The 23,831-nt window shown below is 49.8% G+C and overlaps 2 protein-coding genes across 5 annotated transcripts in view; one reads left to right on the top strand and one right to left on the bottom strand.

Moving 5' to 3' along the window:
• NCOA5 (nuclear receptor coactivator 5) overlaps nucleotides 1-8,526 on the top strand; it is a 28,781-nt gene extending 20,255 nt beyond the window's left edge. For 3 of the 4 annotated variants that reach the window (XM_074347354.1, XM_074347353.1, XM_045519323.2), the window contains 5 exons: nucleotides 1,161-1,297; nucleotides 2,277-2,403; nucleotides 4,261-4,460; nucleotides 5,825-6,145; nucleotides 6,606-8,526. In XM_074347354.1, the coding sequence (XP_074203455.1) occupies nucleotides 1,161-1,297; nucleotides 2,277-2,403; nucleotides 4,261-4,460; nucleotides 5,825-6,145; nucleotides 6,606-7,195 (1,375 nt within the window). In that variant the 3' untranslated portion in view covers nucleotides 7,196-8,526. Of the gene's footprint in view, nucleotides 1-1,160; nucleotides 1,298-2,276; nucleotides 2,404-4,260; nucleotides 4,461-5,824; nucleotides 6,169-6,605 lie in introns of all 4 variants that reach the window. The other variant, XM_074347355.1, reaches the window with a different exon arrangement.
• Nucleotides 8,527-9,160: 634 nt separating this feature from the next.
• SLC12A5 (solute carrier family 12 member 5) overlaps nucleotides 9,161-23,831 on the bottom strand; it is a 37,199-nt gene continuing 22,528 nt past the window's right edge. Inside the window, exons 12-25 of the mRNA XM_074347352.1 lie at nucleotides 23,183-23,357; nucleotides 22,452-22,570; nucleotides 22,034-22,132; nucleotides 21,001-21,120; nucleotides 20,554-20,658; nucleotides 19,105-19,273; nucleotides 16,796-16,991; nucleotides 15,781-15,950; nucleotides 15,268-15,399; nucleotides 14,194-14,301; nucleotides 13,205-13,327; nucleotides 12,913-13,112; nucleotides 12,180-12,313; nucleotides 9,161-11,977 (exon numbers count right to left, since the gene is read on the bottom strand). Of these exons, the coding sequence (XP_074203453.1) occupies nucleotides 11,886-11,977; nucleotides 12,180-12,313; nucleotides 12,913-13,112; nucleotides 13,205-13,327; nucleotides 14,194-14,301; nucleotides 15,268-15,399; nucleotides 15,781-15,950; nucleotides 16,796-16,991; nucleotides 19,105-19,273; nucleotides 20,554-20,658; nucleotides 21,001-21,120; nucleotides 22,034-22,132; nucleotides 22,452-22,570; nucleotides 23,183-23,357 (1,942 nt within the window). The 3' untranslated portion in view covers nucleotides 9,161-11,885. The remainder of the gene's footprint in view (nucleotides 11,978-12,179; nucleotides 12,314-12,912; nucleotides 13,113-13,204; nucleotides 13,328-14,193; nucleotides 14,302-15,267; nucleotides 15,400-15,780; nucleotides 15,951-16,795; nucleotides 16,992-19,104; nucleotides 19,274-20,553; nucleotides 20,659-21,000; nucleotides 21,121-22,033; nucleotides 22,133-22,451; nucleotides 22,571-23,182; nucleotides 23,358-23,831) is intronic.

Raw genomic sequence — 23,831 nt, 5'->3', positions numbered from 1 at the left:
TGTGGCCTATGAAAGACAGCATTGTGCAAATCAAAAAAAAGATGGAGTGCACATTGTTTGAGCCAGGCGAAACCACAGAGAAGATACACAAATGGCCAATAAATACGTGAAAAGATGCTTGACATCATTAGTCATCAGAGAAATGCAAATCAAAGCCACAATGAGATACCGCTTTATACCTACTAGATGGCTATAATAATTTTTTTTTTAAATAAGTGTTAGCTAGGTGTGGAGAAACTAGAGCCCTCATACATTGCTGGTGGGAATGTAAAATAGTGTGACCACTGTGAAAAACTGGCGATTCCTCAGTATAGTAGCAGAATAGTACATAAATAAATAATATATAACTGTAGTAGAATTATGACCTATCAGTTCCACTCCTGAGAATATTTCCAAAAGAACTGAAAAGAGGGACTCACAAATGTATGTGAATGGACATGGCAGAACTACTCTCAGTAGCCAAAAAGTAGACATAATTCAAATGTCCATCAGTGGGTGGATAAAAAATGTGATATATCCAAATAATAGAATATTATTCACTCATAGAAAGAAAAGTGATTCTGACACCTGCTGTAACCTTGATGGACCTCGAAAATGTGATACTATGTGAAATAAGCCAGACAGACAGACACAAAAAACAAATATCATTTGATTTCACTTATAGATTTAGAAAAGGCAAATTCATAAAGATAAAGTAGATTAGAGGTTATAGAGATTGGGGAGGAGTTTCTGTTCAGACTGTTCAGGGTGATGAAAATTCATTTTATATATATACTTTTTGGCTTGTTTGTTTTGTTTTTTAACCACAATTTTTAAAAAGCACAGGGAAGGAGGCTAGGGGTGGGGGCATGAAATGGTTTCTTGAAACTAATATCAATAATTACTACCAGTTATTTTGTATTTACTTTAGGCCAGGGAGCTTACTTTATGCTGAGAGCTTTCTGTACATCCTCCCAGTCATTTTGGAAGGTAGGTTAACTTAGTCTCAACCACAGAACTGATAAGCATTGAGTCCCTGATACTTAACTTTGTCTAATCCCAAAGTCCTATGCCTTACTATGCTTACTTCCTCACAGACAACTGGGTCTTGAAGAATTCTCTGTATTTTATTTTTGTGGGATAGGACTTTTAACTTTGTGCAAATTTCTTTAAATTTTCAGGAGAGAAGGATCTTACGACAGATACCTGCGAATGGATGACTATTGCAGGAGGAAGGATGACCCTTACTTTGACCGCTACAGAGATAGCTTTGATGGACGAGGCCCTCCAGTCCCAGAAAGTCAGTCTCGTGCAAAAGGTAGTGTCAGAAACAGTTTATTCCTGTTACTGGTAGAATACTTTACAAAAGAGAGAGGAAACTGATGACCAACTGGAAAGGGGCTAATGACTTGGCCAAGCAATTCACAAAAAGAAATACAAATAGCCTATTCACGTACACAGAGCATTCAGCTTGAAAATCATTTTTTAAATGTAAATTAGTCTGGTTTAGTCATGCAAAAAGAAGAAATAAATATGAAATTCCAGCAATAAGAAAAGAAATGAACAAAAGTTGGAGCTGAAGAGGTTAAGTACTTACTTTTGCCCATTGAGCAAATAACTGTCTGCCTTACCTATGTAGCATGTGGGGGTTTTTGTTTTATTTATAATGTTTACCTAACAGTTTCTCCTTTTTAGGTTACGACAAACATGTTTTTTAAAAACTCTGTTTTTCTCAATGCATCTTTAAAGATTTTAAATTATTTTATACCTGGACAAGTTGAGTTAAGAACCTCATTTTTAATTTGTTATAAAACATACTCTTTACTGGCTTTCTTTTTTTAAGCAAGTAATAAGTATCTGTCAATAGTTGTCCCAAAAATGCAAATCAGAATAGTAATGAAATACCGTCTTTTACCTATCAAGTTGGCAGGAATTTTTTTTTAAATGACACTTCTCGATGTTGATTAAAATGTGGAGAAATAGCACTAGGTAATCCACCCTTGTGAAGGAATAAATTAGTAATGGCCTTTCTAGGGGGCATTTTGGCAGCATGTATCAGATAAAGCATTAAAACAACCATGCCTTTTCATCCAATCATTCCATTTCAGTGAATTTATAATAGTAAAAAATAGTAATTATGGTTAATTTCAGGTGGTAGTCTAGAGGACTAATTCAGAGAGTGTGTGTATATTATGACCTTTACCTACAAGTAGTTCAGGATTTAGAATAAGACCTGTAACTTAATTTTATAGAAAGGTTCAGTCTGTGTTGTAGTTTTCCCTGGTGTTATCTTGCAGAGCGTTTGAAACGTGAGGAACGGCGTAGAGAAGAGCTTTATCGTCAGTATTTTGAGGAAATCCAGAGACGCTTTGATGCCGAGAGGCCTGTGGATTGTTCTGTGATTGTGGTCAACAAGCAGACTAAGTAAGAATGCTTTGGATATTTTTCCTGAGTGAGGAGAAGGACCAGAAGAGAAATTCAGGCTCCATCTTGGCAGCTGTATCCACTGAATTTGGGTTGTGTATTCTGGCATTGCTATACCATGTTAGCCAGTGTCCTTTCAGTTGTAGGTGACAGAAAACCCACTGCAACTGGCTTAAGCCCCAGAGGGGAGTTTTCAGTTTGCTTGACTGGGAAGTTCAGGTATGGCCACATCCAGGGTCAAACTGTCGTAAAGACTTGGTGTCTGTATTGCCTTCATTCTCAGACAGGCTTTCTACTTGAAAAGGCAGAATGGTACTAGACATGTATCGTCTTAGCTTAGCAAACCCATGGAAAGAGCTGCTCTTTCTCATTGCTTCCACCTGAAGTCCTGGAATTGTTTTTCACTGGACTACCCTGGCTTACTTCCCCATCCCTGAATTAGTCACTTTGGCCAGCAGTTCTGGTCATGTGCCCATCCCTAGAACTAAAGGTGGGATTAGTCCTGTGGAACCACGTGGACTGAGTGGGAGAGGGAACCCTTCCAAAAGGAAAATCGAAGAGGGAGTATATGCTGGTCAGGCAGAGCAACAGATGTCCCCTTTGTGGGACAACTCTTAATCCCCAGTACTTTGGGAAGTACACGTCTCTGAATTTGTCAGCTAAAAACCAAGCCACCTTTGTGAAGTGCTGTGGCCTTGCAGAGCTGTTAGGTGACCATGCTAGCCAAGCCAGAGTTCACAGCACCATTGCATTCCTTCTGTTTCACATTCTTTCCTTGAACAAGCAGAGTAGAGATGCAGAAGGGAGTACAGCAGCCTGCAGACTTGGCAGTAGCTGTGTTCCCTTTCCCCAGGTGGTTAGTAAATAACTTCATGTATTTTCTAGCAGTTTGGGGTTAAAGAGCTAATTTCAAGGCAGAGACTAGGGAAATCAGTGTTGAGACACCAAGCAGTAGGCAGAGCTCACAGGCTCTGGGCTACCTTACTTAGAAATAGATGCTGCTTTAACCTGTAGATAGCTTTTTTGTTCTTTTTTCTTTTAAATTCTTTTTTTTTATATATGTGATAATAGCTATCATTTTCTGAGGACCTACTATGTATTACATCATGCTAGGTGCTTTACTTAAATTATTTTTAATCTTCACAATAGTCATGTTACATGTATATTTATTCAGCAGCTTTTTTCTATGCATGGCAAGTGCTAGGTCCTGGAGCTGTAATGCTAAGCAAACACACATGGCCTCTTCCTCTTGTGGAACTTATCCCCTATGTGGACAGATGACAAAAATAAATGTATTGGTGATGAGTCCTATAGGAAGAAATCAAGGATATGATTTAGATTGGAGAGAAAGTCAAGGAAATGACATACAAGCTGAGCCATATTATTCCTGTCTTATTGGTAAAGAAACTGAGGTCTGTAAGAGATAAAGGGACTTGCTTAAAGCCTCAACTTTGCAAGCAAATGTTAGGACTAGGATCCAAACCTACCTTTCTAGCATTTAACACTCATGCTTTCCCCACTATGTTGTGCAGCTTCCCCAAAGACAGGTATGTGCCACATGTCTTAGGCAGCAGGATGGTGTTAAGGAATGACCATTGGACTAGAGAATCAGGAGAAGGACCTGGGTATTAAATACCTACAATAAATGCTATTGGCAACTTCATGTGTGACCATTCTGAGTCAATGTAAAGAGAAGGAGTTGGTCTAGATCCTTGGAGCCTGAAGAGGGGGCTAGGGAGACCCTGGGAGGGCTAGGATTTGAACTCTCCATAGGAGCACACAGAGCTGGCTGAGATGTCACAGTGTGTGGATTGGGAGTTGATCAAGTTCTCACCTGGATCCTGTTTGTTTCTGCAGAGATTATGCTGAATCTGTGGGACGGAAGGTTCGAGACCTAGGCATGGTAGTGGACTTGATCTTCCTCAACACAGAAGTGTCACTGTCACAAGCTTTGGAGGATGTTAGCAGAGGAGGGTCTCCTTTTGCTATTGTCATCACCCAGCAACACCAGATTCACCGCTCCTGTACAGTCAACATCATGTTTGGAACCCCACAAGGTATGGAGGCCCAAGTGGGTCAGAATTCCAGAAGTAGTCACTAGTCCATTAATTCTTTTATGACTTACTCAGATGCAGCAGGTTTTAGGTAAATGTATTTCAACTCAAATGTGGTAGGGCTCTTTTATAAGTGTCCTGGTGGAAACTTGGATAGTCATTTGTCTGTCTGATATTCTTTCATTGGATACAGTTCTGGGCCTGCCATATATGACGATATATTTAGCCCTTAGGTGTATACAGTGGTGTGCTGGCAAATGTTTAACAGCCAGTTCTGGAGGTGGGGGATGGTGTGGTTTATAGCATTTGCTGATTTCCATGGTGTAAATACTCCCACCATGTTCTATTTCAAGCCACCAACATGAAGTCACTTCAAGGTAAGTTGGGAAGAGATGTGCACAGTCTGCTCTCACCAGTGAGAGCCAGCTCCAGCAGAGCTCTGGCACATACTACACTGAGTGCAATTGAGTCCTTGCTTTCATTGAACTTTCTAATGAGGAACAAAGAATACAACAGGCAATTAGGATACTATGTGTAAGTGTGCTAGAGAAGTGGGTAGAGGGGCTGTGAGAATAGGGAGGTTGCCCTGACCTCCCAGAGACCCGGAGTAGGTTCCTTGAAGTCCTTCCCTAAAGTAGCTTTTAGTCCTTTGCTCCCAGATTGTTGAGACTCAGCCAACTAATGTCCTACTCATTGATCTTACAACATAGACTTTTCCCTTTTCCTACCACCTTCAGGCTCTGTTTGCCTGACTAGTTACACCCATAACCACAGAGTGTATAAGGTTCTCAAACGATCAGGTCATTTGTCTCTCTGAGGAACTGTCCTCAAGATGTGTGAAGACATTTATATCAAGTGCTGAGAAATCTTCTCACCACCCTGTAAATCATGTTGCCCAAGGGTGAGGAGAGGAGGTTATTTAGGGTCACAATTTGATCTTAATCCATGACCTTTGAACTGATGAATTCAAAATCAGCTCTCTCCCAAGGAGCACAGTGGAGAGCTAGGCTTTACAGAAGGGCTTTTTGGACCCCTGTGGCCTGCCTCCTGTGGTTATTCTCCACATGGTCTTTTTGAATCTGTGAGAGACTTTCATGTTACTTTGGTTTTTAGCACATGGCTGTGATCTAGGAATACCCCCAAAGAACTAGCTCTGTACAAAGATGTCTGAACTCTTCCAAAGAAATCCATTCACCTATCTTCCCAGCCTTTATCTCCCTCCCCTTCCAGCTGCTCTCCATCTCCCAATCCAAGGCTTTTTGTCACTGAAATGTTTTTCTTGATGGTTTGAAGTTAGGAAAGGCTTGGTAGAGTGGACACTCAAATCTGTCATGGGAGTAAATAACTCTTGTCATCCCCTCCCACAGAGCATCGCAACATGCCCCAGGCAGACGCCATGGTGCTGGTGGCCAGAAATTATGAGCGCTACAAGAATGAGTGCCGGGAGAAGGAACGTGAGGAGATTGCCAGACAGGCAGCCAAGATGGCTGATGAAGCCATCCTCCAGGAAAGAGAGCGAGGAGGCCCTGAGGAAGGAGTACGCGGGGGGCACCCTCCAGCCATCCAAAGCCTCATCAACTTGCTGGCAGACAATAGGTATCTCACTGCCGAAGAGACTGACAAGATCATCAACTACCTGCGAGAGCGGAAGGAGCGGCTTATGAGGAGCAGCACCGACTCTCTGCCTGGTGAGCTACGTGGCAGGGCCGAGGTGAAGTTCTGACTCTGCATTTCTCTAATCCCCAGGCTCTGTTGGGAGGGTTGCAGGCCCAGGGCTCTTTGGGGTGGGTAAGGGAAACGAGCCCATCCCTTGGATTCTCCCTTGGGCCATCCATGCTGATGTAATGATATCTTAAGATTTGGGTACTGGATTACGATCCCTGTAGTTAATGTGGTGGGTGGGCTAGTATTGCTGGCTCCCTAGTAACCAAGATGGATGCCCTTTTTTCTTTAGGGATTCTCTAGGGGAACTAGACTGTTTCCTGGAAACAGCACTTACCATGAAGTGGCCCCTTTGGGAAATTGATGTTATAGTCTGTGTACTATGTGATTGATGTGATCAGTGATTGTTGTTCTTCCCTGGGCTGCTAAGCCTCCTGCCCATGGAGGGTACATTTCAAGCAGGTACTTCCTCATTCTATCTTCTAGGCCCGATTTCCCGTCAACCACTCGGGGCGACTTCGGGTGCCTCGCTGAAGACACAGCCAAGCTCCCAACCGCTCCAGGGCGGCCAAGTGCTCCCCTCTGCTACACCCACTCCAGCTGCACCCCCCACCTCCCAACAAGAGCTTCAGGCCAAAATCCTCAGCCTCTTCAATAGTGGCACGGTTGCGGCCAATAGCAGCTCTGTATCCCCCTCGATTGCTGCCGGAAACACCCAGAACCAGAATTTTTCCACAGCAGCGAACAGCCAGCCTCAGCAAAGATCACAGGCCTCTGGCAATCAGCCTCCAAACATTTTGGGACAGGCAGGATCTGCTCGGAACATGGGCCCCCGGCCTGGGGCTCCTTCCCAAGGGCTCTTTGGCCAGCCTTCCACTCGCCTGGCACCTGCCAGCAACTTAGCTAGCCAGAGGCCGGTGTCTTCCACAGGTATCAACTTTGACAATCCAAGTGTACAGAAGGCTCTGGACACACTGATCCAGAGTGGCCCTGCTCTCTCCCACCTGGTTAGCCAGACCGCAGCACAGGTCGGGCGGCCCCAGGCCCCCATGGGATCGTACCAGAGGCATTACTGAGGCTGAATCTCAACTACTCCCGGTTCCCTTCGTCCCCTGGCCTCCCGCCTATTGCGTTCTAACTAGAGTTGTTTGGAGGATGTTCTTTGCGCCTGTCCAGGTCCACATCGAATGTCATAAGTTTCTACCACCTGCTCTCTTCTGCCCAAGGCTGTGTTACTTATTCCTTCTAGAGTCAGAGTTTTGTACTGCATTTGGGGGTGTCCTTTTTTTTGTTGTTTTGTTTTTGTTTTGTTTGTTTTGGTAGAAAATATCTCTGGGGTCACAGGGAGTATAGGTGTCTGGGCTCTGTCTCTATATCTCATGGGTCTGTCTGGTCTCTCTGTCAGCTGGATATGGGGGCAGGGGAGGAGAAGGAGCCAAGCCCCAACTGGCTGAGTTTGGGATGGCATTTTCATGTCAGGAGCCACTGCCCTTGTTTATTGTGAACCTACCAAGATTTCCCAGCCTCACACAGGCCCGCCAGAGCTCGAGCTCCTGCCCAGGGTTGCAGAGTAGCAGTCTGGACTTGGCAGGCACGGTGCCATCATGCCCCATCCCACATACGTGGGTCTGCTTGAGGGCTCATAAACCAGCTCCTCTGGAGTTGTTAAGGAGTGGCCGTGGCAGCCACAGAGCAGACACATTTCTGCCTGACCCAGTGTTACTGGTTTTAGGTTTTCTCTTTTTCTTTTTTGCTTTCATTTTGTTGGAGGATCTCCCATGGACTGAACAACTCCAGTGACCAGCAGTTTAACACAAACTGTGAATCTGGGCCCCAACCACTCTTACCCCCTAACTTTTCTGTCAGCCTCTCCCTGACCAGTAGTGGTTTCATGGAATTGTTTCTGAGAAGGCAACTCTCGACTCTGGCAGTGAACACCCATTGTTTTCAGTGATTGTTTTGAGCTTTTGGCTCAAAAATGAGGCTCTTGTTGTTTTCTGAGCAGCAGGAGGTAGGGACCATTTTGATATCAGACTTTTGGTAGTTGGACATGTTCTGGATATAGGCGGCTGTTTGTAACTTTTGAGCCAGAGTGATGTTACTAGAGGGAGGACTTCTGGCTGCTGCTCTAAATGGAGCCAAAGGAAGCTGCCCTCTCCCTACGGATGGTGCTCATTAGAGCCTTGTGGATCGGTCTCAAGGGGCCCGTGGCAGAGGGAGTGCAGTGACTTCAGCTGAGTCCCTGCCAGTAACTGAGTAAACAGTGGTTTCAGAATCTCAAGGTCCCCAGATGGCAGTGTTTTATGTTCTGACCTGTTTGTGTTATATAGTGTTTTTTCCTCTTTGGAACTCTTGTGTTGTTAATAAGATGAGATGATTACTTTTTAATTAAAATGAAAAAGTGAAAGCTGTGTTGTCTTTTTTGGGTGTGAATATCTGCAGGGCCTCTTTGTGGGCCTTCCTTCTAAGAGTCAGAAGGTGAGGTTCTCTGACAGAGCCACTGACTGGTTTCAGTCTGCTATGAGGTCTGCCCCATCTTGCACTCAACCTGCAGTCAGGCCTCAAAACCTCTTTTAACCTCAGCTTCTTTTCTTATGCAGCTCACCTAGTTAGAAGTTTCCATAACCAGTTCAGAGCAAAAGCCTGCTGGTTAATTGTAATGCTGTGTAAACGTCCATATTTGTGACAGACTTTGTGTCAGAGGCTTGTCCTCCTTTTGTAGGAAAGGAAAACAGGACTGTGAGGAGGCCATTTCTGGCCGAAGGCCAGTGGAGAGTGGGGCACTCTCCTGTTTTGATTTTGTCTCAGTTACCACCTTCTGTTCTGCTCATTGTGGAGAGAGTTGGCAGAACCATAAAGTCACAGGTAACAGCCTTGGAGAGCAGTTAATAGAGAGCCCCATCAGGAAACTTGGGGTGGGGGTGGGGAAGTAACTGACACAAGGCCTCCAGTGAATTAGGGACCATGATGCTGACAGCGCTGAGCCTGACCTAGTAAGTGCTCATGACCTCATAGATGTCAGTGCAATGCCCCTGCTGCCAGTTTCTTTGTCCCTCTAGGACAGGGCCCCAGAATTAGCACACAAACTCGGCAACCAGACCTGGAGGATCAGCCCACCCAAGTCTCCTGTAGGGGGAGGTCAGTGTTTCTGATTAAAAGCCTGGAGTCCTCTGGGAGGACCACCTTAAATACCCTTCTTGCCACCTACTAATTCTTCCCCCTAGAGTGTTCAAACAGCACACCTCAGGCTGTGAGGGGTATAATAAAATTATTTTTATTGCATTTTGTGCAGACGGGAATCTAAAAAATTAATACAGTAAAAGCTAAAAAGCATTAAATGGGAGCATTCAACAATAAAGGAAAGAACCAACCCTCTCCTTTTCATATTGGCACAAAGAACACAAGATCAATACTGAGGCAGAATGCAGAATACTGAAACACACTGAAAATTAAAGGCAGGCCTAATAATAGTAATAAATACTCTTGATTTGGTTTGCAACCTCTTCTATTTACAAGGGTTTTCAACTTCATTGCATTGCCCTGCACATAGTCTAAAACAAAAGCAACACTAGTTATCACTACAAGGCTATTGAAATATTGCACTCAGAATAAAAGTCACTTGAATGGACATGAAACATCTAGCTACATGATTGTAAAGATAATTTGATGAATGACGTGTGATAACATTCATAACAAATATTGCACATGTAGCACAGAAAACTTGGGTTTTTGTTGTGAGATGTCTGTTCATCAACGGAAACTTTGCTCTTGCCAACCAGACAGTCTGGGCCCAGGTAGTGCAACTTTGGTTCCCTAATTGATGTTAATACAGCCCCTTTTCCCTCTGCCTATCCACCACTTTAGCCCAGGGAATGCTCAGCCTCCCAGAAGGCTAGACCCAGCTTTGGTTCTCAGAGGGAGGTCTTTTGAAGGATGGGGGTTTGGGGGAGGTGCTGGTGTCTAATACCTCCAACTTATGATTACTACCTGGAAGAATCTATCCAGCCCCCTGCTGAAATTTCGGAGGAGCCTTGGCCTAACCGGCAGCTGTTCAGACCTAATTCCAGCCACACCTGACCCAGTCTAGATGGCACCAGCTCCAGCTCTCTGCCTTGGGCTGGAAGGAAAGGAGGTGGTGAGGTCAGGAGTAGCCAGTAGCTCCAGCTCTGGGAGGTGGGCGAGATGTCTAACTAGGTGCGAAGATCAGGGCCCTGGAGCTGGAGGTACTGTACCCAGTCCCAGAGGACCCTGGAACGAGCATGCAGTGCCTATCCCCCTTAGTAACGTGCCCTGGGGGGAAGGGAACCCGGCCAAAGCACTTTCTCTAGGGATAGAGGGCGCCTCCAACCGGGCTGGTGGAGCCAAAGTGCTAAGGACTGGAGTTGGAGAAGCCAAAGGCCTTGGGTCCTAGTTGGAGGAGGGCAGAGAGGCGCTAAGAACAAAGCACGTGGCGACTCCAGCCCTCCCCCAGGCCCAGGTACCTGGGAGGCGCAGCTAGAGGCCGCTGCTAGGCAGCGAGGCCCGGCCCCGGGACGCGGAGAAGGCAGCTGGGTCCCCGAAGTCGGAGCTGCCGGGTTGGGACAGGCGACATTGGAACATCAGGGGCCTCCCCGGTGGGTCTAGCCCCTAAACCAGAACCTCTGCCGCCGCCTTCACCTGTCCCAGGGAGGAAACTCCGGGCGACGGGACGCCCTCCAGCTCCCAGATTTCAGTCTTTGGCGAAGAGCCATGGGATAGGGGGAGCAGGCGACTATCCGACTGAGGAGAGACGCCTGCTTCCCCAGCGAAGGCACCGGGGCGGGGCTTCCTCGGTGGGGCAAGGGCCTCTCTCGGTTTCTTCTCCTTGAGGAGCGCCCCTCCCCTATCCTGGCCCCAGCTTGCATAAGAGCCAATAAGAAGAGGCTGCGCGCGCGTCTCTGCAGCCGCAGTGGAAGCTCACATCCGCTGGGCGGCGAATCCAGGAAAAGTTGGACATTTGTCTCACCTCGTCTCCGAAAAGAACTAAGAGGAAGGGTCGGAAGCCAAGGGCGCGCAGAAAAGGGCGAGGAGGCGTCGAGGGGGTGTCGAGGGACCACGACTCCCGCCTGGGCCTAACGCACTTTTGCTCTCAAACTCTCGGATGTCAAGGAAATCCCAGCCTCCCGAGGCCTCTGCCGTCCTTGGGCGCCCCCAGCGGGAAAGCTCGACAGTGGCGAGAAGTCTGTTGCGCTTCTAGTCACAGAAATATGGGGACGTTAAAAATACACGCGATGTCTCCTTTACACTATGTATAGGCTCGGCCGGCCTGCGCCTGCGGCTGCACTAGGAGTGACGGACACCGCTGAGTGCGGCCTCCCACCCCGCGCCCTCCGGGCCACCGGGGGAGGAGCGCAGAGCGAGGACCCGGGCGGTGCGTGGGAAGAGGGGAAAAGAGCCACGCGGACTACCCGGGGTCCTCAAAGCCCCAGCTCCGCTCCTCTCCGCGCCTCCTCCGGACTTTTATTGCAGCTTCTCCTCCGACGGGGCGAGGCCGGGCTTAGAAAAAGGGCAGCCGGTGCCGACAGGGCGACACGCCAACGGGGAGCTCGGGGCTCTTATCTCCGCGTGGGGGCGGTCCTCTCCGAGTCAGCCCCGACGGACGTGACCTCTGGGCTTCAGGCAGCGGGAAAGGGGGCCAGGGCGTGGGCACAGGGTCTGTATGTAAACGGTGACAGCGGCAGGGGGCGCGGCAAGGGCTCCAGGGCCGCGGGCCGGGCGCGCTCGGGCCCGAGTGGCAGGTCCTGGCTCTCAGGAGTAGATGGTGATGACTTCGCGGCCGCCGCCGCGGACCAGCATCACTCGGTCCAGGTGCTCGGTGAGGACCTCGAGGAACTCCATGTCTGAGGGCCCGTCAAGGAGAAAGACCGTTCCCGTACCTCGCGATGGAATTAGGGTCGCGCTCAGCGCCAGGGGAACGCTGGGAATGCGTCCCTGTCCGAGGTGCTGATTCTGAAGCAGGACAGGCTCCTTCCTTCCCAGAGTTAAGACCCAGGTCCCCTGACGTCCACCACCCCCTTCCTCCCAATATTAAGCCCAGGATACAATTTTCGTCACCGTTGCGGTTGCGAGGAGGCCCAGGCATGTTGAGCAAAACAAGCTTGGCGTCCCGGGATTTCTTGACGATGACCTCGTTCAGCCGCACAGCCGTGTGCATGCGCCTCACGTTGGACTGGTTCCTGAGGGAGGAAGAAAGGCAGGAGGGTGCGTGAGCCTGGGAGAGGGGAGAGTTGGATTCAGGAGCCCTCCCAGCCCCCGGAGCACCTGGCTGCTGGGACCTGGTCCTTGCAAGCCAGGGACTACCAATCCCAGACCTCTCCAAGCTGGGCTATTCAGAGACCCCCGAAGTCAGGAGCACAAATCGAATGTTCATGATAGAGTGAGGAGAGAAGGTACCCTAACCAACCCAGAATTTTAAAATTCTGAAGCACTTACAAGTTCTCCCACTCCCTTCAGGAAACACAAGAGAAGCAAAGAGAGGAAGAAAAAGAGAGGGGGTCAGAAAAAGCAGGAGCGGCTGATCATCGTCCACCCTGAGTGCAGACTGGTCCTGCTCTCCCAGCCCCTCAGCCTTTGCCTTTCCACTGCCTGAACCTGGGAATTCTGACCATTCGCAATCAGGCCCAACCAGAGTTCTCAGCTGGGGAAACAAAGACAAGGTCTGGGCTGGGTCTTCCAATTGCCAGACCAGGACCCCTTCTGCTCATTTGCTCTGCCATGGGAGCAAAGACCCTGGAGGCTCACCCCAGACCCCATCCCTTAGCCCCCAGGCCCGTACGGCTTCATGCTGAAGAAGTCCTTGATGCCCTCAGAAGAGACAGGACTGGGGCCCTTATTCTTCTCTGCCACCGACTTGTCCTTGGTCCAGGTGAGATGGACTTTCTCTGGATCTGCCTCGCCCTCCCCCTCAGGCTCCTCTCCTGGAGATGGCGAGCTGCTAGGGCAGCTGGGAGCACTCTGGTCATGGATCAGCTGCACCTGAGGGATGAAAGAAGGGACAGCATGTGATTCCTTTGGAGCCCAAACGTTCTGCTCCCACTGGCTGGGGCCAAACCACTCCAGCTGCATACCTCCTCTTCTGGCTTCTCCTCACTGTCACCGGCTGTTTCTTCTGGAACGTTGAGGCGGAGCCGAGTGTTGGCTGGATTCTTTCTCCGGATTGAGCCACGAGACTCATCTGTGATACTCTGGATCTAGGGAGTGACACAGGGTGGTGCCAGTTCTGCTGGAAGTCACTACCCATGCCCCAAAAAGAGCTACTCCCAGAGCTGATGTTCAGTCAAGATGTGTACTTTTGAGACATGTACCGGTTGTTAAAATACTGCATTGTTTCCACACCAAATGGCTATTGTTCCATGGACATGGCCACTCAAACTTCTCTCCAGAACTCCTAACCTCCCCACTATTCAGCGACCAAAGTGTTAACACCTGGCTCAGCCGAGCTCTACCTTATCACTAAGTCCCAGTGTCAGTTCTGGTGGCCAGTGTACATGCCATTTCTTACAATCTTACTGTCACCCACCTCCAAGGGCTTTTCTGTCCCCAGACCCAGGGTACCATCACTCATTTCCTCAAGGACTGCACTCCCTGGTGTGGAGCTTTCATCCAAACTCCACTCCCCATGGGAGCTCACCATCATTACCCCTGAGAACTCACCATCCACACCCTAGGAGGTTTGCCCTCAACTCCTACCATCAGCTATATCCTGAAATATCCATCTGTTACCCAGTCTCTGAGGGTCTATCACATGATCCCTTGTCCCCCACACTGGCAGCCCACGCCCCTGAGGAATCATCATCCATACATCTAATTAGCCTGCACTATTCTCCCTTGGGCCCCAGAAGTCTCACAGAGAGCAGATCTGTCACCCATGCCAAAGCCCCTCTGCATCCTGGCTAGGTGGCTTGATAGATGCAGGTGCAGTGTATACCCCCACTGCTGGGAGCCCAGTTCCAGGAGGTGGCAGTGCCAATGGCCAGGAGCAGGCCATCCCAAACCTGAGCAGACCCAGAGCTGCCAGCAGCTTGAGACTTTCAGAGCCCAGCCAGGGCAACCTCACCTCCCGCTCCCGCTCGTTCTTGGTTAAATGCATCTGTTTTAGGATCTGGGAACGCTGCTCCATCACCAGCGTCTTCTCATAGGTGTAAGCTGAGATGTCACTCTCATGCTGTGGGCAGGCAGGGGTCGAGACAGGGTGAGGAGGGCAAGGGAAGAAAGTATGAGCTCTGAGCTCAGGTGCAAGGCCAAGGGAAGGGAGGCAGGCCCCCTTCTTTCTGTCAGCCCAGGGCTTCCCTATCCAATGACCTAGTTTTATCAACAATTGTGGGAGGCAAGGACAAAGCAGAGGGTGATGCTCTTTGAAGGAATGCAGCTCATTCCCTCCTCAGCCAAGCATAAGACCCAGAAAATGAATGGGTGAATTAGTGAATGAATGGATAAATTAATTACCTGGGTGAGTAGAGAAGGGGAAGAAATTTTAAAAGGAACACAGAGATGAATGAATACATACATGGATGAATGGATGAATGAGTGAGTACATTAATGAATATATGGGTAGATTAATGAATGCACAGAGGGATGGGTAAATGGATACATAAGCTGAGGGGAATGGATGGATGAGAGGCTGTGGAATATAATCTCTCGGAGCATGGACTCTAGAGCCAGTCTGCCTGGGTTTGAATACTGGCTCTGTCACAGTGTGCACTGGGGACAAATTACTTAAGCTTTCTGTGCCCCAGCTTCCTAATCTGTAAAATGGAAATGCTGATAATTGTGTATGTTTCATTGATTGCTGTGAGAATTTATATATATGTGTGTGTGTGTGTGTGTGTGTGTGTGTGTGTGTGTGTGTGTGTGTGTGTGTGTAGTGCATAGAACAGTGCCTCACATGTAATAATAAGCAGTGTTAGACATGGAGACATGGCTATTCCTATAGAGAGAGGGGTGGATGGATTGATGGATGAATGGATAGACTCTCAGGTGAATATGTGAAAGGATAAAAAGTGGATGAGGGGGAAAGGATGAAGCATCATAAGCTGATGGGTGTTGGGGTTGCCTTATTTGGTGCTGGGGCCCAGGGGAAAGACAGCCAGGTGGAACTCCAAAACTTCAGAGGTGGCTCCTGGAGACTCACCATCTCCACCACCTCGACCTCCGCGGTGATACGTAAATGGTACAGAAATGTGGTCAGGTCCTTCTTCATCTGGATGCTATTGTCGTCCATCTGGGCCACTGTGAAGATTCGCATCTTGCACTTCCGCCAAACCTGGAAGGGTGAGGGGGACCCAGAAAGATCCAGCCCAGATGCGGTGCAGAGACCCAGTGCCAGAGCCTAGAGAGGACCCTGTGCCTCACCCTTCCCACTCACCTTCCCCCACACACATGCAGCCCCACAATCCTCTATCTCAATGGCCACACCCTAAAAAACTCCCCTGCTTAGGTGAGGGTCCCTCTCTTGAGTTAAATATTGTTCTCCTTTATATTTCAAGGATATCTGTGAGGGGAGACACAGTTCCCAACATCTCAGAGTGAAGGAGGTGATCGGAGCCCTTTCCCGGGAGCTCACGGGGGAGGCTGGCCCCGGTGGAGCCCCGCCCATGGACGTGGGCTGGTGCGCACAAACACGCGCATGCGCGCGCACGCGCACCTTGTGGTGCCGCAGCAGGAAGGGCAGCAGCATGAGCATGCCCCCGTCGTGCACAATCCACCAGACGTCGATGCTGCCCTCGGAAAAGCGCTCGGGGTTCCCGGGAAACATGGAGACGTTCTTGGTAACCAGCAGGGCCAGGTGACCGGCCGTGGTTTCTCGGACCAGCTCTGGAGGAGACCAAGGAGACGGCCAGACGGTAAAACAGTGACCCTGGTCCCCTCCTGGCACCCAGCACCCCCACCCCACCCCATCCTGCCTTGGCCTTGGGCTAAGGAGTTAGAAAACCCCCATCTACCCGGGCCTCATGACTTATGTGTTGTTTGAACTTGGGAAAACCTCTCTGAGCCTGTTTCCCCACCTGTCAAGTGATAATAACAACACCTGCCCCTTCTGATTAAGAACTCTACCATGCAGGGCTCACTTAATCCTCCCAACCGTCTTCTAACTCAGATCTACCTATAAAGCAGCCTCTGGGTTTACCAGCTGTGTGACCTTAATCTCTCAGGGCCTCAGTTTCATACCAATAAAATGGAGACAGCAATGCCTAGCTGTCACCAGCCTGCTGAGAGAATTAAAGGCTAGAGAAAGCCTCCACTTGTCTGGCACACAGGACACAGTCTATAAATATTAGTTATTATATTACTTATTACCAACTACTACCAAGGAATATTATGCTCAGAGAGGGTGGAGCATTGATGAACAATCATACAGCGAGGAAGGGCCAGAGGTGAGATTCAGCCCTGGGCCTCTGTGACTTCAAAGCTGTAGCTCTTCCCACTGCCCTGCACTGTCTTCCTCCCAGGGTTGTGAGCCCTGCAGGAACCAAGACCGTCTCCTTCACACCTGAGTCCCCAGCACCCAGCACAGTGCCTGGCACATGGCCGGCTTTGAACACCATCACCTGCATTTGCAAAATCCACACTATGACAACTGGGAAATGGTCCTGAGGCCCGAAGAACCCAGCCCACCACAGCCCCCAACCCACCACCACCTCTAGCCCACTCAGCTTTACCAATGAAGTTCCTCCACGTCTGATGATCTTCCTTCTGCCGCCAGTTGCGGGGCCAGCCAACGAGCACGGTATTGTGCTGCAGCCCCCCAAGGCCCCCAGACTGAATCAGATGGGACACGCCATCTCGCAGGTTAGAGGAAATCACTACCTGGCAGAAGCCTTTCACTTTCTCTGCCTCCATCAGGCGCCGGATAGACTGCACGGGTTGGGGGTGAGGGGTCAGAAAAGGACCAGCCTCGGTCCTCCCTGGCCCTGCCCAGACTCTTGCAGTCTCCCTACCTCCCATGTCTCCCCTCCATCATTTTGATGTTTCTGAAGTTCGGCTCTGATCATCTCAGCCTCTAGCACCAGAATCATGCATGGCTCCCTGTCACCTATGGCCCCCATTCCTCCCTGATCAATCAGAGCTCTTCATAATTGGACCCCACACTTCCCACTACCCCACTGCTGCTCACACAGTCCCTCTGCAGACTCTCCACCACACCCAGACTCCCTCCCCCCATAGTACATGACACCCTACCTGGCCCAACTCAACCATCACCTTCTTCAGCTACCACCCCCCACCACCCAGACCAGAATGAAACTGGGCTCTTCTGCATAGCCAGACAACATATATCTAACAAATTTGTAAGTTAGCATAATGGTAAGCATTTTACATGCCCATTCCATCTGCACAATGAGGGAAGTGTTCTCATTGCTCTCATTTTATAGATAAAGAAATTGAGGCTCAGAGAAATTAAGACTTGCTTAAAGGCATACAGCTAATGTATGTTAATGTAGAGGTTCAAGTCCAGGGGTCTGACTCCATCCTTCACACTCTTAACCAATATCCTGATGTCAAACAATTCTTCAGGTTTTACCTCTGCCACCCTAGCATGCAGTAGCTGCGAATGTGCTGTGTGTGCACCAGGCACTGGGCTAGGCCCTGGGGGAGATGAAGAGGTAGAAGACTAAATCCCAGCCCTTGAGGTGGTCACAGGCTGTTTGGGAAGATACAACATACACTGAGGTTGATAGGTGCTGTGTTAGTTAATAACTTCAGGGTAACCTTGGGCAAATCACCTTCATGAGCCTCAGTGTCCTCATCTATTAAATGGGCATCGTGACAGCTACCTCATTTAGAAAGAGGGAGAATTACATAAGATGATATGAGTAGGGCTTAGTATACAGCCTGACAGATTGTAAACACTCAACACATTGTATTACTCTCATGCTATTCCCCATCAGCCTGTGACCACCTCGAGGGCTGGGATTTGGTCTTCTACCTCTCCATGTTCCCCCGGGGCCTCACCCAGTGCCTGGTGCACAGCGCGTTCACAGCCACTGCATGTTGAATTAAACTGACCAGTGGAGGCCTCCAGCCCTGGGCCCTGACAGATTGGTGTGAACGGCCCAGTGAGGCAGAAATAGCAACTGTCACAAGCCATTAGGGGTGCCCCTCCCTGCCTCCCCTCACCTCCCTGGGGCTCCCTTTCCTCTCTCCACTACTAGCCATAGCCCCAAGGGGAGAGAGGCCCAAATGGCAGACAGGAACCACTTCCTCCACCCACCAGGTTCCAGACACCTGTTAATGCCACTAAATGCAGACCCCAACCACCCTAGCCCACACTGGCTCTGTGCACTGCTCCATAGGCATGGGCCAGTGGATGGTAACAAGAGCAGGTGACCTAGAGTCAGAGACCCGGGTTCAAATCCTGCCTATGCTTCCAGCCGGCTTTGTGACTTTTCAGCAATCTGCTTTCCCTCTCTGGGCCTCAGTTTCTTCCTGTGACAAATATGGATACTCACCCTGCCAATTTCATGTGATATGGTGTTCAAGAGAACCCACAGATGTGAAAACACTGAAAGATTTATACTTCGGCAGGAAGAAGTCTGGAGTAGGAATCTAGCAGTTTTTTTTTTTTTTAACAATTTTATTTATTTATTTAATTTCTTTTTTAATGGAGGTACCGGGTTTTGAACCCAGGATCTCATGCATGCATTCTACCACTGTGTTATACCCTCCCCTGCCTCTAGTCTAGCAGTTCTGTGTGTCTGTTTTCTGTCCTTAAACAAAAGGACTGATTTCTCTAAGCCTCAGTTTCCTTACCCATAAAATGTGCCCTTCTGGCTCAGATGGTCGAGTTCTGTGAGTTGGATTCTAAGGAACACACTCACTTAGCCTTTGGACTCCTCTTCCAAGAAAGAGGACAGAAAAGCCTGAGCCCCAGTTGATTGCAAAGGTGGTAAGGAAGGAACGTGGAAAGGAGCAAGGACTGTCTTCCTGAGTGCCCTGTCCTTCCCCTGTCCCCACCAGCGCCTCTACTCACCTCCTCTGCCCGCTGGGCCTGGGGATGGTTGTCCAGAAAGGTGCCCTCAAGGACAGAGCCCACGATGGTCAGACCCTTCCCTGCCTTGAGCTGGGAGGTCAACGAGAGCAGCTGTGGGTGTACCACGTTCTGGTCTTGGTCCACACGCACCAGCACCAGCAGCTGTGGCCTGAAGAGAGTGCAAGGTCACATGATCCAGCCACCACCCACCATACACACATACACCATACACTGGTGAGTTCATTAACCAGTTGTTCTCCATTCTTCCATCCACCTATACCCCCAACATCCATCCGCCCACCTAAACATTCATCCATCCCCTTCTTTGAATAGCAACCCATCCGACCCTCTCCCACACATTCAACTATCCACCCACCCATCCATCTCTCCATCTACCTCACTCATCCATACATCTGTCCATCCAACCACCCACCCATCTATTTTATCCTTCAGTTATCCACTCATTTCTATGTTAATTTACCTACAAATGTATTATTCACTCAGTTATCCCCATAGCCACCTACCACTGTCCATTCACACATTCATCTCTTCACTCAGGCACCCTCCCCTACGTATGTAGACTTAGCCATCTACCCATCTATTTAACTGTTCATTTCCTTATTCATTTAGCCATCCCATCCACCCAACCACCTATCAATCTGGTAGCATTCTATAAGCACCTGCTCTAGGCTAGACCCTGTGCTAAGCATTCAAGGATTCACAGACAAATTATGCAAAGGCCCAGTCTCTGGAAGACCCAGTTTAGTAGATATCAGCAAGGACAAGCCAACGATGTCCTGGGCATAGTCTAGAGTCTCAGGCCTACTCTTAGCATATTGGACCTGAGGGAGAAGAATGAGGGGTCAGGCTTGCAGAGCAATCAGTTAGCACCCTGGGCTGAGAGGCAAGAGGTGAAGATTCTGGGTCCAGTTCTGCCTTCCATGACCTCTGAGACCCTCTCTAGGCCCTGATTTTCACGTGCATAAAATGGAGGGATTCTTATCAACCTAGAGATTTCTAAGAGGTCCTATAACTCTCAGAGTGGATGATTCCACCTCTCCCAGAGCAAATGCAATGCGACATTAAGTTTATCTGTCTCTGCATATGCCTTCTCCATGGAACTGTGTGCTCCCTCTGTCCCCAGAGACTAGAAGGGGGCTGGGCACACATCATGTGTTCCTCTTTTTTTTTTTTTAAACAAATGGTGGAATGAATGGATGGATGGAGACTGGTGTGGCAGGTGGGGTTTTGGAGAACAAAATGTCTGGAACTCAGCTCAGCCTGGGTGTTGTAGGTGGAAAGGGTTCAGATGAGGCTGAGCCAAGGAGGAGAGGTGAGAGCTCACCTTTATGGCGGGAACACCACTCAGCCAAAGCAAGCAGGGTGGGTCAGGCCCTGCTCCCTTCCTCGCCCTCCCTGAGCCCTGACACTTGTGCCCCCACCACTTACCTCCAGTTCTTGGTGTGCGGGGGCCCTTCTTCCAGGCGTAACAGGGCATAGCGAGCAGCGCTGAGAGACAGGCCTCGGATCCCATCACCCCACTCCTTCTCTGCCCTGGGGGCCAGGAAGGAGGATCACAGAAGGCCAAGTAGTGTCAGGGAGAACCGTCCACAATGAAGTGGCTGCCCCAGCCCAGAGCCATCTGTCTCAGGCTCAGACAGGAGGTGCACATCGCTCCTGCCACATCCATTTCTCAAAGCTTCAGCCCCTCCCTCTGCTCCTGCCCCGCATCTCCCAAACCCTCCCCATCATCCTTTCCCCTCCATGCTAGCCCCATCCTCTCCCACTTCCTACCTCGTCCCCACCCCCACCCTCCAAGCACCCATCACCCCTTTCCCCTCCTCACCCCCTCCCATCCCTCAGCCTCTCGCAGCCATCCCCACTTCCCACACTTACCCGCGGTACTCGATATACTTGTAGATGAGCCCAGCAATGAGCATGGCCACCAGGGCGTAATACCAGGAGCAGATGAACATGAGGGCCAGGCAGAGGCTCATACCCAGGAAGGAGAGTGTCCTGGACAGTGGGAGGGAGACCCAGGCTCTAAGCCCTGGCAGGGCTGTCACTGGTGCGGGGGCTCTGGCAGCAAGAGTTGTATAGAGCAGGGCCTGGGCAAGACTTGGGAGGCTATGGCCAGGTCTAGGGGAACCCACACCATCATCTCCATGAGCACCAGGGGACATGGGACCTTCTGGATGAATGAGCAGCCGCAGATAGGGCACCACCTCCTGCCCCACCCAACCCCTAAGTCACCCTCTGCCCTGTCTCAGTGCCTTAGACCCTGTCAGACTGCCCTGCCAGATGAGTTCTGAGACAGGGGTCTCTAAGAAGAGCTGGAGGCAAGATCTCGCAGGAAGAATGTGCCCCTAGGAAGAGGCGACTGGCATAGCAGGAGCACTGAGATGGGAGGCAGCTGCCTGGGTTCTGGTCCGCATATGCCATGGTCTTGCTGGGTGGCCTTGGGCCAGTCCTTTCCCTACTGGAGACTTTTGGTAGAACAAGCATGATCATTCCTGCCCTGTCTGCTCCACAGGCTTGTTGTCAGGATAAAGAGCCATCAAGTAAAATGACCGGACTCCCAGCCCCACATAAGGAGCATCTTCCCTGCACCAAGCGTTGTAATGCTCACAAGGGCTGAGGAGGTAGGTGCAGTTATCGTTCCATTTCACAGCTGAGGAAACTGAGGTTTTCTCATTTAGACTGTAAGATGTTGAACACTATGGACAGGAGAGGGATTGTAGCTGAGATAGTTGATACTGTGTTAGGTTATTACTTGTAATTATAAGGAGACCTTCTCCAAGACTTTTCTCGTGCTAGTTGGGCTAGCAAAACTGGAATTTGGGATCCTTAGACGTGGAGAGGATGGGCTGGGATGAGGTTGAGATGAGAGGATGATCTTGTGGGGCAGGGAGGGGGAACGAGCACACACCAGTGGTAATATCGAAAGCGTGGCCGCCAGTTGGGTGTCCTCAGCAGCGTCTGTACCGCACAAGCCAGGTTCACAAACATGTAGCACATCAGGAAGAACCTAGAACACAGAGAGGCCCCAGGAGAGACAGAGATGCAAGGGAAGGCAGAAACAGAAACAGGGAGAGAAAGGGGAAAAGGGAGAAAGAAACTGCGGAGATGGCCGAATCACATTCTGGTGCTTAGAAAGGGGTTCAAAGGCCAAATCCCCTTACAACACACCCTGATGCATGTGGGGCTGAATCTCTGTATAACAAGGACAGGTTTCTATGACAGTGGGGTTGTTAAAGTGTTTGGGTGGTCTGTCCAGGGTCACAGCTGGAGAATCCATGTAGAGAGACCCCCAGAGCTGATGGGGAGGGCCAGAGGCCAGCACGCACATAGAGAGGATGGGGGCGACCTCGTCAAGGGATGCAATAAGGATGCCGATCTCGCAGATGCAGGCGGTGAGGAGCAAGGCCCACGTTGGCTCTCCGTTGGCTTTGCCGTGGCCAAAAACCTGAGGACAGAGCAACCATCATGGGGGCCTGAGACTTTAAGGGCTTCTTGTCTCCTTCCTCCGTTCTTGGGGACCCATACAGTAGAGGCAGGAATCCCCTAGTCAGTGAGGCGGTAGGCAGAGGATGCTGAATTTCTTATCTTTTAAAGGTACCCAAGGGGATACCAGGCTTTTGCAGTATCTTGCCCACTCTGACATTGGTACCCAGTGCAATGAAGTTCAAATGACCCCCGAAGGGGAGAAGGATGGGGACAGATGGGAGAAGAGCTCCAGGGGCCAGCAAATGGCCAGGACTGAGTGCACCACAGAGAGAGCCACACTTCTCTTGCTTGACTTTTGGCTGCCTCCATGCGTCCCTACCCAATCACCAGGCCAAAGGAGGGCCATTTATTTTTCCCCTAAAAGCAGATAATGCTGCCCAAAGAGATGGCACTGATGATGGGTCAAACCCCCAAAAAAGGCACACCCACTCTTCTGAGTGGTTGCACAGAGTGGCAGGGCTCCAGAAGGCAGTGCAAGGCTCATCCTGGCCCTGGTTCACTGTGTGGCCTCGCTGGGCAGAGGCCTGTTGTCCCTAAGCCCTGCTGTCCCTAAGCCCTGCCCCCAACTGACCTGCAGGAAGGGCACTATGCCATCGCGGGAGATGGCCTGCAGCAGGCGTGGGGCCCCTGTGAGGCTCTGCAGTCCAGCCCCACAGGTGGAAAAGAAGGATCCTATGACAATAACCCAGGGAGACGGCCAGGCCAGGGTGCCCACCACCAGGTTGCCATTCACAGCTTCGCCAAACCTGGAATAAAGCAGCAAAGGGACAGGAGATGCTGGGTGAGCGACGCCACCTGGATTTTCAAGGCAGGTCTCCCACGCTACCTTCAGGACCAACCGTATGTCCTCCATAGGGCTATTCTATGCAGGGGGCAAGGGACAGACAAAGCCTCTAATGTCCTAGGCACTTTCTATCTGTGTGACCTTGGGCAAGTCATCCAACCTCTCTGTGTCTCAGTTTCTTCAGCTATAAAATGAGGGTCATTTAAAACCTATCTCATGGTGATAGGTTTTGGTGAGAGGATAAGGAGATAACGTATGTAAAAGCTTAGCACACTGCCTGGAACATGGTACAAATAGTGATTCTTTTTTTTTTTTTAATGGAGGTATAGTTAATGTACAATATTATGTAAGTTTCAGGTGCACAACATAGTGATTCACAATTCTTAAAGGTTATACTCCATTTATAAAATATTTGCTATATTTCCTATGCTGAACA

The sequence above is a fragment of the Camelus bactrianus genome, chromosome 19, assembly GCF_048773025.1.
Source record: "Camelus bactrianus isolate YW-2024 breed Bactrian camel chromosome 19, ASM4877302v1, whole genome shotgun sequence".
Classification (NCBI taxonomy): Eukaryota; Metazoa; Chordata; class Mammalia; order Artiodactyla; family Camelidae; genus Camelus; species Camelus bactrianus.
Note: the sequence above shows the minus strand (reverse complement) of the source record. Positions and strands in the feature narration are given on the sequence as shown.